At 44.2% G+C, this 11684-nt stretch overlaps 3 protein-coding genes across 3 annotated transcripts; 1 reads left to right on the top strand and 2 right to left on the bottom strand.

Moving 5' to 3' along the window:
* Positions 1 to 4367: 4367 nt before the first annotated feature.
* On the bottom strand, positions 4368 to 6455 carry LOC119554780 (microspherule protein 1). The gene is made up of 3 exons (XM_037865824.1): positions 6097 to 6455; positions 5273 to 6014; positions 4368 to 5213 (listed from the first exon to the last, which is right to left on the bottom strand). Exons 1-3 carry the CDS (start codon positions 6372 to 6374, stop codon positions 4479 to 4481), a joined length of 1755 nt encoding a protein of 584 aa, XP_037721752.1. The 5' UTR covers positions 6375 to 6455; the 3' UTR covers positions 4368 to 4478.
* A 536-nt stretch (positions 6456 to 6991) lies between these two features.
* Positions 6992 to 9725, top strand: LOC119553485 (protein prune homolog 2). The gene is made up of 4 exons (XM_037863894.1): positions 6992 to 7195; positions 7260 to 8486; positions 8545 to 8655; positions 8719 to 9725. The coding sequence occupies exons 1-4, from the start codon at positions 7191 to 7193 to the stop codon at positions 8837 to 8839; spliced, it is 1464 nt and encodes a 487-aa protein (XP_037719822.1). The 5' UTR covers positions 6992 to 7190; the 3' UTR covers positions 8840 to 9725.
* On the bottom strand, positions 9690 to 11669 carry LOC119553486 (gustatory receptor for sugar taste 64f). Its single transcript, XM_037863895.1, has 7 exons — positions 11544 to 11669; positions 11254 to 11339; positions 10748 to 11200; positions 10401 to 10672; positions 10191 to 10345; positions 9882 to 10134; positions 9690 to 9830 (listed from the first exon to the last, which is right to left on the bottom strand). The coding sequence occupies exons 1-7, from the start codon at positions 11639 to 11641 to the stop codon at positions 9738 to 9740; spliced, it is 1410 nt and encodes a 469-aa protein (XP_037719823.1). The 5' UTR covers positions 11642 to 11669; the 3' UTR covers positions 9690 to 9737.
* Between the last annotated feature and the right edge of the window lie 15 nt (positions 11670 to 11684).

Below are 11684 nucleotides of genomic sequence, written 5' to 3'. Positions count from 1 at the left end.
GTGCGAAGCGGGTTCAACTCAAAGTGGAGTTAGATAACTTCGTCTCGACAGTTTCCGATCAGTTCAAAAAAATATTAAAATACCCCAAGCCATTTTTATCGAGACAAATAAACACATCTAAAAATAATACAACAAATCTCCAGGCAATTCGCCATTTGAGTCAGCGATTTTTACTGAAAACGCAAATATTTGATAGTTAAAGGAGAAAGGGCAAGTGCATAGCTTTTGATACCCTTCGCTCAAGGGAGAGGCATTAGCTAATTAAAACCGGAAGAGAAGGGGGTCTAGATTACGTTCCCTATATCAATGATTCATTTCGGGCTTACCCACCTAATTAACACGCCTTAGATCACCTACCTAGAGGTAATTACTTGGAAATTTAAGTACTAACAGTTTTCAGAAAATGTATTTATTTCTATTTTTTATTTATTTTGTCGATACTCAAAAGGTTTTATAGGACTTTAAAATAAAACTTTTACTTGTATTAAATTGCTTTAAATCTTCAGATTAATTATAATCAGCTATATGAACCTATTTTAGTATTTAAATTAGTAGAACAAGATTTTAACGCTTTCAAAAAATATTATTTTTAATCATAAGATGATTTTTGGATGGTCTTCAGGAGCCTTGTTTCGATTACAATTATTTTAACTGTCTTACCAATATTACATTATACGATTTTAACTTACTTGCAATTACTTTTGAAATCCTAAAGGCTAAAAAGTTATTCTTTCAAAAACAAGTTTTATAAAGCAGTTTCGTATAAATGACGCCGTGAATATTCATCGACAAAGAGATTGTTTTGAATTGTAGAACCATTCCCCTGCCCTAAGGTATAGAGCTCTCAAATAGGGTATGCAGTCATATTCATAATCCATTAGAAGCCAAGAAAACAAAACAACAAGCCCAGAAACAAAACAACAACCCCAGCCAGCCCACACGGATAATAAAAGTCCGGAATATGATTTCTGGTGGCGTATCTGTATCTGCGGCCATCTGTATCTGTATCTCTTTGCTCGCCTTGTGGCTCGAATTAATTAAAAAATCAAAGTCGTTGTAATTATTTGTCTCGACTGCAAAAAGTGTCTGGCACTCGATGGTATCTGCATGGTATATGAGCCGCAGCAACGGCTCTCGAGATCTTAAGACCCGAAAGTGGAGTTGCAAATTGAACTTGCTTTTTTTTTTTTGGCGCCACGGCTGCCATTGTTGTTGGTGGATATCAAGTGCGTGGGCGACTCGTAGTCGCTTTGCGTCTAATGGAGCACCGAGCTCCAAGGCCTCCAAGTCATATTTTCTGACAGTCTGACGATCATACCGACTGGGCCTATAGCCATATTACTATATAGCCGATGCAGCTGACGTCACACGGCATGAAATCATTTTCGAAATGTAGGGGATAGGGATAAATCAGCGAGCATTCCATGAATAATCATAGACGAGCGAACGCTGGAGATACAATATATTTGCCAGCTAGTTCAATAAACAAAACCACACGGCGATTCAATTACCAATGCAGCTCACAGCGTCTGGACTTTGACTTTGACGACCCACTGTGCGTATGAGCGACGCGGAACAAAACTATCTTGTGTTTTAGCTTTGGTTTGGGGGTTTTCGGATTATTTATGCGTTACATGCCAAAACACAAAGCGAAATTTGAATATCTCACATGACGCATTCGGTTGACATGCGTGTCTACAACAAATGTCGCTCCAAACAGAAGCAGTCACGCCTCCTTTTGAGGATTTAAGTACAGGAAGAAATATTTATAATTTGTGGTTACCTAATGACATTTTTTGTGACAAAATTATATAAAGTTTTACGGAAATAAAAGCGGAAACTGAAGGGAATACAGATAATATGGGTAGTACAAATTTGAAATTATAATATGAATCTTTGTATAATTATATTATGCTTTAGAATCTTAAAAGGTTGCTTTACCAAAACCAAATTAATTCATAAAATAGTTCTGTTTTTAAAGAATATATCTGAATAGCAAATCAATCTCTAAACACTTTCTGGAAGTGTATTTAAAAAATATTTTAATATTTTTGAGCTTTATTTCTAGGCCTTTATCAAATGTCGATAAATGTTATATACAAGATTTGGTATAATATTATTTTCAGTGCATCGCTTACTCTTCGAGCCATTGACAATTGAAATGAAATTGATTGAAATGCGATTAGCAAAATGAAAACCAAACTGCAGCTACAACAACAATGACTGACTAATGCTATAAATGTTTTGTTTTTTTTTGAGTTGAATTGAATAATCACACAATACATATGGCAGGTGCTGTAAAAAAAAGGGGGGAAATGATTTTGGCATATTTCGATTCGGCAAAATGTTCAGCAGGCTATTTTTATGGCCCCGACTTCGATTGTTTTTTGGCCATTTTCCTGCAGAGTCACGAAATCTTGGGGCGCTGTGACAATTTTATTTGTTAAATTTATATAATGTAATGCGATAATCAAGGCATTATGTCAGCCCAACTGGGCCAAGCTAGGCTCAGGAATTTTTTCTAGCACCAGGTAAATCGAATAGGCAAGGTCTATGGCTAAGCTATGATCTCAGCCAGCGGACTGTGAAAGTTCTAACTTTCGGCTCAAGACCCCCACGCAATGCCAGCATAAAATGGAGTGGATCATGGTGCTCCACTTCGGACACTCTGGAGTCCGTTCCAAAACAAAAAAACAGCATGACCTACGCTAAAAGGGAATCTGGAAGAGAAAGATCTCGCGAAATTTCAAACTAATTTTAGCAGTTGCGACATCGCCAAAATATCGGAATATCGAGCCAGCAGCAACAACAACAAAAGTTCGCTGAACTGCACAAAAGATACAAAATATAATAAGACAAAGCCGGGCTTCATTAGCCCCGGCATCATCACCACATTACTATACCATCATACCATCCCGCCATCATCTTCGAAGAAAGCAGCAGCCGAAGATTGGTCAGCGGACAAAAAAATGCACACAAATCAACGTTAGAATTTGGAATTCCACTGGGAACAAAGCGAAGAAAGATGGAGAGTTTGGGGCGATGGGAGAACAAGAGCGTGAAGGAGAACCATCGAAATTCCCGGTAAATTGACTTTATATAGACAGTGACAACAATTAATTATATTTTAATATGCTGCGCAGCCTGGCTTATTAGTTTATAGTATCAACAATACAAATTAAAGAACCCCTCCATCCAATCCGAACCTAAGCCCCAACTCGACCTCGAAGAAAGGCCGCCGCAGAAAGTCATCGAACTTTCTCCGTGTTCTTTCGCCGACTAATTTCTATATTAGGTGTCATGGTCCCCGGCTATTTGTGGCTTAATTAATTATCCTAACAGCTGCGATCATTTATAACTTAGTCGGGGTGGTCAATCTCCCCCGATCTGCGATCTGTTACAATTTGTAAATGCAAAAAACTATTTAGCCAGTGGAGCTCCCAGGGCGCAAGGTCAAACAAATTTGCCTGAACACAATCGCAGTGATCAGTAACTAAATTGCCGTGACAAGTGAACCTCTCAAGTTGGGAACCCAGACCCGACCCTCCAGAAGAAAGAACGGATCCGACCCGAGAGTTATACAATCGCGTGAGTCTTCTCAGAGCTGCGAATCTTTGTTGCTTAATTCACCTTTGTAAACATCGTCGTCGTCGGTGACATGCGAACAGAATGGTTAGATGGATGGATCTGTGGATGGTGTGTGAGTGGTGCCCCTTTAGCAGCCACTTTCCAGCGACTGAGCTGTAATTAATAGCAGCTTACGGTTTAGTCGCAAATTAGCCACATGACACAGCGCCACCAGGGGCGTAGGAGGCTGGAGACAGAACCGAGACGGTTTCTTGTGGGCAGATCTGACCCCATCCGGGAGAACTCTTAAGCTCTTTTACCACTTCCACTCGATTTTACAATGGATGATGGAAAAAGTCGCCAGCAGCTTCCGTTCGATCGGAGGCGTTGCGGTTGTCGAGTTTGCAGAGTGGGCGTTTGGCACTCTAAATTACTTGGATACATAAAGTTTGATTGAAGTCATAAATATGCTAATAAAAGTCAATCAATCGTATTAAAACTTGATTGATTATATTAAGGAAGTAGTTATTACATTTTAAAACTTGAGTAAAACGTAATTTTTAAGTTTAAATGTTTTATGTTTAAAAAGTCCAGAACAAATAATTGAATAAAAAAGTATTCCTACCTATTGTTACAAGTAATACAATCAAATCTAAAGTCAAAATTCAATAGATCTTAATGAGCAAATCAATTGTAAAATAACAATTGTAAATGATTCATCAATACAACCAATGTGTAAAACATTTTTAAAACTTCACATCCATGTTAAAAGCAAAAGTTAAAAAATCGACACTGAACGATTTATGGGGTGTACATATTGTCCATATGCTGTTTATTCCAGAATTATCTTCTTGCTGTTTACTAAGTACTAAATACATTCAAGACTCGCATCCAGCTCGCTCTAAGCGCAGCTAGTTGAGGGGATTCGATGTCTTGGCGCTCTCCTGGCGGATGGCGTTGATCAGCTCGTAGTTGACCAGGAAGGTGAAGCGCAGCCCCGAGATTTCCACAGTGCAGTTGTGTGCCAGCCGGGCTTTATTGCCCGACAGCAAGGGAGTGCCGTCTATAAAGATGGCCCTCTTGCCCTCGTTGGCGATGAAGAAGTCGCCATTGCTGCGCAATTTGATCGTTCCCTGGCGTCGCGAGATCTTCGCAGCCGGCCCTTCGAGTCCCAGGTCCACATCCACCACGCAGTCCTTGGCATCGCGCCCAAATGTGATCTCCTTGGAGCGCATAAGGTAGCGCACATGGTGGCCGCACAGACAGGCCAGCGTCTGGTTGTCGAACTCGGAGGCGGCCGTTGGACTAAGCACGGAATCAACTAAAACGCCCCAGCGCGAAAGCTCGTTCTCCAGCAGGCGTATATCACGTTTGTTGCGACGATCTGCTAGAGCTCTCTCCATCTCCAAAGCCTCGTCACGCGGCTCGTTGAGGTCATGCTCGAAGATCTGATCCTCTGCGTCCGAGAAGCTGATTGGCTGCTGGTCCATGCCGTAAAGAGGCTTCACAGACTGATCCGGCAGCAGACTGTACTGCTTGAGGAGTAGCCAATGGTTGTGCAGAGACTTGGCAGTGCGGGCGCAATAGAAGATGGAGGCATTCTTGTCCAGGAGCTCCTGGAACTGCTCCACCTTGGGTTGCTCCGTCTATGGATTAGACTACAGATTAGTAATGGATCGAATTTAAGCTAATATCCTTCACTTACGCTCTTAATGGTGCCCAGAAGATCCTCCTCCTGCACGCTGTACAGAGCCTTGCGCTGAACGGACTCCACCAGCTCCGGATGCAGGTTCCTCATGGCGGACACGGCGATCCTGGACACCGCCGGCTCATAGAGCAAGGCATACCAACGCTGCTGGAGTTCCTGCAGGGTAAACTTGCAGGAGAACTTTACGCCACGATGGATAATCCTCAGATCGTTGGTCTGCTGGATGCCGATGATCAGGGCCAGGTCGTCGATGGGCTTCCAGCGGCCCAGATCCTTGGTGGCCATCTGGCCCATGGGACGACCATTCCGGCGCTGCGATTTCTTGCTGGCCGGACGCACTGGACGCGAGCGCCGTTCGCTGGTCGAAGGACGCTCCATGGCCGGTGGCTTGGGATGCACTACGGTTGATGCAACAATTGGGGCTGGAGCGGGAAGGGGCGTGGCCAGAGGAGCCGGCGTGGTGGGCGTGGCCAGGGGCAGTGAGGCAGGAGTACTGGGTGTCCCGGGTAGCAGGGAATCCACGGAGCCCGGCGTCTGAGGCGTTTCCGGCGTGGAAATTGGTATGTTTAGAGGTGCTAACGTGGTGTGCGGCACGCCCACCAAAGCGGGATAGTTTTGGGAAGTGGTCCGCGGTCTGCTGCTGCGATTGGCGTCCGTTCCGCCGCGATTTGTGGGCACTGCGATATTGTACTCGACTATTTCGTCATCAAAACGCTTCCGTTTAATCGTCCGCGATGAACTGTCGGGGGGAGCAAAAGGGTTAATGATTGTCAAGCAGTATTTAATGTCAAATTTGACAGCTGTCATCGGTTCTATCTCACCTTCTTCGCTTTTGATCGTTCTGCAGCTCAATCGGCAGATTTTGAATCGGAGGATTTCGTAGTGGTGTCGAAATTACAGCTGAAATGTTAGCTGTACTTCCCACCGTTGTTGTTGTTGTTGTGGCTGCTAACGTCGGTATGGTTGTTGTTGCTGGCGACACGCCTACTTGGATTAGTGTGCTCGCAGCTGGCGCGGGGCTAGCGGGCACTGCGGGGGGATTGGGGGCGGTGACGGGCACTACACTGCTCCCGCTAACGGTGATCCTGTTTACCTCCATTGCTCTGGCGGGCTGTTTACGGGTTAAAACCTAATTTTTTCGCGACGCACAACACACACAGTGTGACCGCAGCAGCAGGAAGAAGTGTATGGTACGCGGAGTTGCCAGATGGTCGAAATTAAGTGGCACTGAGAAAAAATCTTCCGCTTAAATTAATTGCAAGTATAAAATAATTTATAAATATTTCACATTTTGCACCTAAAATATTTTAGTTATATTGTATTAAACTAGATTTGCATTTTTACGAGTATGTATAGTAGTCGGCTTCGTCACTTTGTGTAATGGTTCACAGCACATAAACTGTTTAAAAGTAATACATTGTAAAAGATGTGATTATTTTTTGTTTATAAAAGGAAGATTATAATTATATATATTTTTTTTAATATACATTTAATCAAATTAGAACTATTAGTCGATTAAAGTTGGTGTATATGTATTCATTAAAAATGTAATATTACATTGCATTGTTTTACAGTTACTTATTTATTATATAAAGACAATTCAAATGGCGACAAGAATAAATTTAAATGTATTTATTTTTAAATCCATGCCATCTGTCATTGCCGTTCTGCAGGCCTGCCAGATCTCTTGCAAAACCCACGCTTCTCAACACTTCCTCCCACACACTCGCGACCATCTGGCAACCCCAAGCTTCCGAGAGTGTAAAATTTGTTTACTGGCATTTAAATATCCGCGAATTTGGGCCACAACGCCTGACTCATCCACCCAGCACTAATGCCCGGAGCCACTAGATGAGTGCCTGGAAGAGCGGGCCACCGAACTTTCTCACTAGCCACAGAATAAACACGGGAAACTATGAGGTAAATGAGCCTGCGTCTGCGAAAACAAAACAGTTGACGAAGTATATGACTAATCGATTTGCAGTTTGCACTACGCGGAATCGGAATCTTCGCAGTCAGAGAGCAAAATGGACATCTCGGAGACGCCGACGGACTCCACGGGCGTCTCGCCACTGGCGGATGATCTTGTGCCCACTGCGCCACAGAAGAATATCCTTGAATTGGAGCAGGAAAAGAAGGACCAGGACCACAATCGCGACAAGGAGGAGCTGGAGTTCAAGACGAGCTCCGCTTTGGACAACAGAATACTGCGGCCGGAGTTGCTGCCCATCGAGACGATGCCACAACGACAGACCATCGAGCGCACCCTGGCCAACAGCCATCCGCTGATGTCGCCAACCAACACGGACTCCGATTCGGAGCCCTTCCAGCTGAAGAAGCAGGAGAAACAGCCGCCGCGGAGCAACTTTCCGGACGTAGTGCCCACCACGGAGACGGTGCAGGTCAAGAACAACCTGAATCAGGCGCGGAACAAGCCGCAGGACGCCAAGGTCAGCCTGCTGAGGGCCAACAGTCCGGATATCCTGAGCAGCGAGTCGGATGCGGATGTGTCCCAGTACTTGGCCGCCGTGGAGTCCAACTTTCAGTCTGTCTCCCTGATGCCCAATGGCAATGGCAAGAAGTCCAAGCGATCGACTGCTCTCCCTGGTGGCGAGGACATATCCAGCCTGGATTCCATCTCAAATCACAGCTTCGACGATGATGAGGACATTGAGCATAACTTGGCCTCTTTGAGTCCTTCGAGCTCCTTGATCGATGGTTTAGACGGAGAGGATGACGACGATGATTGTGAGGGTCCGGAGCTGCTGCCCGACCACGATGACGACCTGGAACTGGACCTGGAGTTCGGTTTGGCCACCACGCCCACCCCAAATGCCCCGGCTTCGGGCACGGCTGCCTCCAGTCTACCACAATACACGGCTGCTGAGGAAAGACGCGACTCGCGGAATTGGCAGAAGATCACTTTACCGGACGGACGCACTCGGGAGATCGACATGCGGGTCATTGAGCCCTACAAGCGTGTGCTGTCCCACGGCGGATATCTCAAATCTGGCGGCCAGAACGCCATAGTCATCTTCTGCGCCTGCCACCTGCCGGATAGGTCAAGGGCCGACTACAGCTATGTAATGGACAACCTGTTCCTCTACGTGGTCAAGACCCTGGAACAGCTGGTCACAGATGACTATGTGCTGATCTACTTGCATGGCGGTTCCAACAGGCGAAATGTGCCGCCTTTCCCATGGCTCAAAAGGTGAGTTTTTCGCACTAGGTTTCTGGTTTTTAATGATTTGTTTTGATAATCCTTCCAGATGCTACCAGCTGCTGGATCGACGGCTGCGCAAGAGCTTGAAGCACATGTATTTGGTGCATCCCACATTCTGGATTAAGTCGCTGGTGTGGATGGCGCGGCCCTTTGTGAGGTAACAAAAGTAAATTTATAAAATGAAGACCACATTTAATTTACAACCCTTTATCCTTGGCAGCACAAAGTTCTGGCGCAAGCTGGTCTACGTAAAGTCCCTGGAGGAGCTGGGTTTGCACGTGGTTGTGGAGAAGGCGGCCATTCCGGAGAAGGTCAAGCAATACGACGCCAAGCGGCACTGAGGACCTGCGATGCCCCAGACTTGTTTTACTCAAAAAGCTAATGCAAACGCAACGCATTCATGCCACACTCGCTACTCGAGCCTTTGCATTCCCCATCTTCAATACGGACTAAGGCTAATCCTTCAACCAATTGTTTGCGCTCTCTCGCTATGCTTTAATTTAAGATCTCAATCTTTGTGATACTTTATGTTTGCCTTCTCTCAGTCGAGTCGAATCCCCCCTGCATTTTTCCGTGTGAAGCGTGAAGGCGTTCAGCAAAACATCGAACAAGTTTTTGTAGTTCTTTATTGGCAGTCGTAAAAAACGTATTAGTAGACACAGACTCACATGTGCTAGGATCCTATATATACACCCACAAACATAATGATACCATGTAGTTATCGTGTAGCTTCCGCTTCATATATTTTGTAATGGAACAGACATATGCAACCAGGAACCACCTAACTTCCGAACATGTTACCTTTCTTTGTAGTGACAAAAAGAGAAAACACGAAGTTGGAACACTAAACTGAACTTAAACATAAGTAATTGAAAATCTTTAGCTGAATTTTGCATCCAATATCGCATACTGTATATTCCAAGCGTTCCAAGCACGACACTTTCGCTGACACTGAGAGACCCCATGCCAGTCGACAGTACATAGGTGCCCCATTAATCTCATCCACCATCAGAGTTAGCCGATTAGCCTGTAAGTGAACTAGCGACCATTCTTTGTGGACTCTACACACGGACACACGTAGAATCTCTCTAGCGGATAATGTGACGTACAATTAGGCAATGATTGATATTAAGAGCGACATTTTGTTGGTTTCCTTTTACCGCTTTAAACAAACAATAATAATAAAGTGCAAGATGATTTTTTATTTATTATGCAATAAACAGTGTACAAGTCGTTGTTCTATGAGTAGTAGCTCTGATCGCAGTCCCACAGGTCGTTGTCCTCGTGAAATTGGATGAGAACGAGTTCATAGGTGACGATGGTGCCAGCAACCTGAGGAGTATATGATCTTAAAGATTTAAAATTAATTTGTTATTAACGTACACTCAACACCAGCTTCCTTGTGAGGTGGAAAAACTTCATTCCACTGAGGGCCACCTCATCGCTGATAACCTCCTCCGTAAATCTCTTCACCTCAGGACACCAGGATTCCTTGGGCACACAACGTAGATACCTCAGTGTTAGCCTGGATTCGTCATGAACGCTGGCCGAGTACAGTGAAACCGCCAAAGTGCGACCAATGAGGAAGATGAGGGAGAAGTAGAAGTACACAGCATGGGCCACCGAAGGCATGGTGCTAGGGATGAATATGAAAATTAAACATCTAGGGGTCCCTTAAGTTTATAAACTCACTTTAAACTTCTCAGCAACTGAACGCAAATGAAATACAAATTATTGGAGAAGGACACCATGGTAATTAGGGATATGGCATCGTCCATTTTGTCGCATAGTATGCATATATTCCTGTACTGAATTCGGCGCTCTGACCAGTAAGCTGGAGCCATGTTCTGTAAGTAATCATTACGTTTTGTAAGAAATAAATATTGCTTTGTTCTGTCATACCATTCCCTTAAAATTTCGCAAATCATCGTTTAGCTGACGAAACTTGGACGCCAAACCAATGCTGACTATCATCACAAACATGTCCATGTAGTTCCATATGAAGGTGGAGTAGACATTCTGGAACTTGCCCCATAAAGCCAAAGGAGTAGAGTAACTGGCCACAAAAAAGATCTCATCGTTGGTGCGCAAGAAATAGTTTTGAATGGGATCGGCGGTGCGGTTGCAAAAACGAGCATAGTTTATGGCCGATATCATGCTCAAAATGTGCTCCGCTTTGGTGGTAGAATGGATATTGGTTAGGGTTTGTAAAATAATAATAACTATATATGTTTAGATACTGAACTTACCAAAGGACAGCATCATTCCCACTAGCATGACCATCGATATGGTGTGGCCCATCTTCCACTTGCCCAGCTGCGTTTTATACTGCGGCAGTTCCTTCTCCACCGTGTGCCAAAACATCATCAACTGGGGCCACTGACGGGCCAGTTTTAGAGCCACTATCAAAACCAGCAGAACAGATCCACGGAATATAATCGGCTTAATACTGTTGAAACTAATCGGATTGTTTAAAACCTTAAACAATGATAGTCCAAAGTTGGCCAAACTCGATGCGATGAAAAGCAGACAGAAACAGGTTCGTATATTGCGCCAGGAGAAGCTCAGATTCGAAGGATGTTTTGCCGTCACTCCCTTGACTGGCATCATGGCGAAGAATTCGGCTACCAGGAGCACACGGCCAACTGCCTGATGGAAGCTTCCATCGCTGAGGAATGCCTCCTTATCGCTGCGGGATAGCTCTGTATAAAAAATATTATTAATTAAATATTTATTGTACTATTTCTAACTTAACTTGGCTGTTTACTCCGCAGTTCGAACTCATTCTCAATATGATTTTTGTAGGTCTCACAACTTTCCTGAAAGGCCTTGTTACGGGCGCTAGAAAAAGGGTATACTGTGATTTTTACACTGTAACCATAGTTAACGAATTCTATAGCCAAATATAAAATTTAAATAAATCAAATATATTAAACTTGGATAAAATTACAAGGGTTTCTTAAAGATCAAGGTTTAAAAAATCAAGGTTATTAAGCAAATCCGTGTTTTGTTTATTCCTATAAAGGTGTTCCTCTACCCACCCACCTCTCGTGAACCAAATCCAGCTTTCTAACCAGTGAAGGCCTGGTCACCTTCTTCTTCAGCCGGCGCAACCTGCGCTCCAGCTTCGGAAGGAACTTCATCCTGCGACTTTCTAACTCAACTCGCCGAGGCAAACTGCCAGAA

This window comes from Drosophila subpulchrella, chromosome 3L, assembly GCF_014743375.2.
Source record: "Drosophila subpulchrella strain 33 F10 #4 breed RU33 chromosome 3L, RU_Dsub_v1.1 Primary Assembly, whole genome shotgun sequence".
Classification (NCBI taxonomy): Eukaryota; Metazoa; Arthropoda; class Insecta; order Diptera; family Drosophilidae; genus Drosophila; species Drosophila subpulchrella.
The sequence above is the reverse complement of the archived record's forward strand: the minus strand, read 5'-3'. Positions and strand labels throughout refer to the sequence as shown.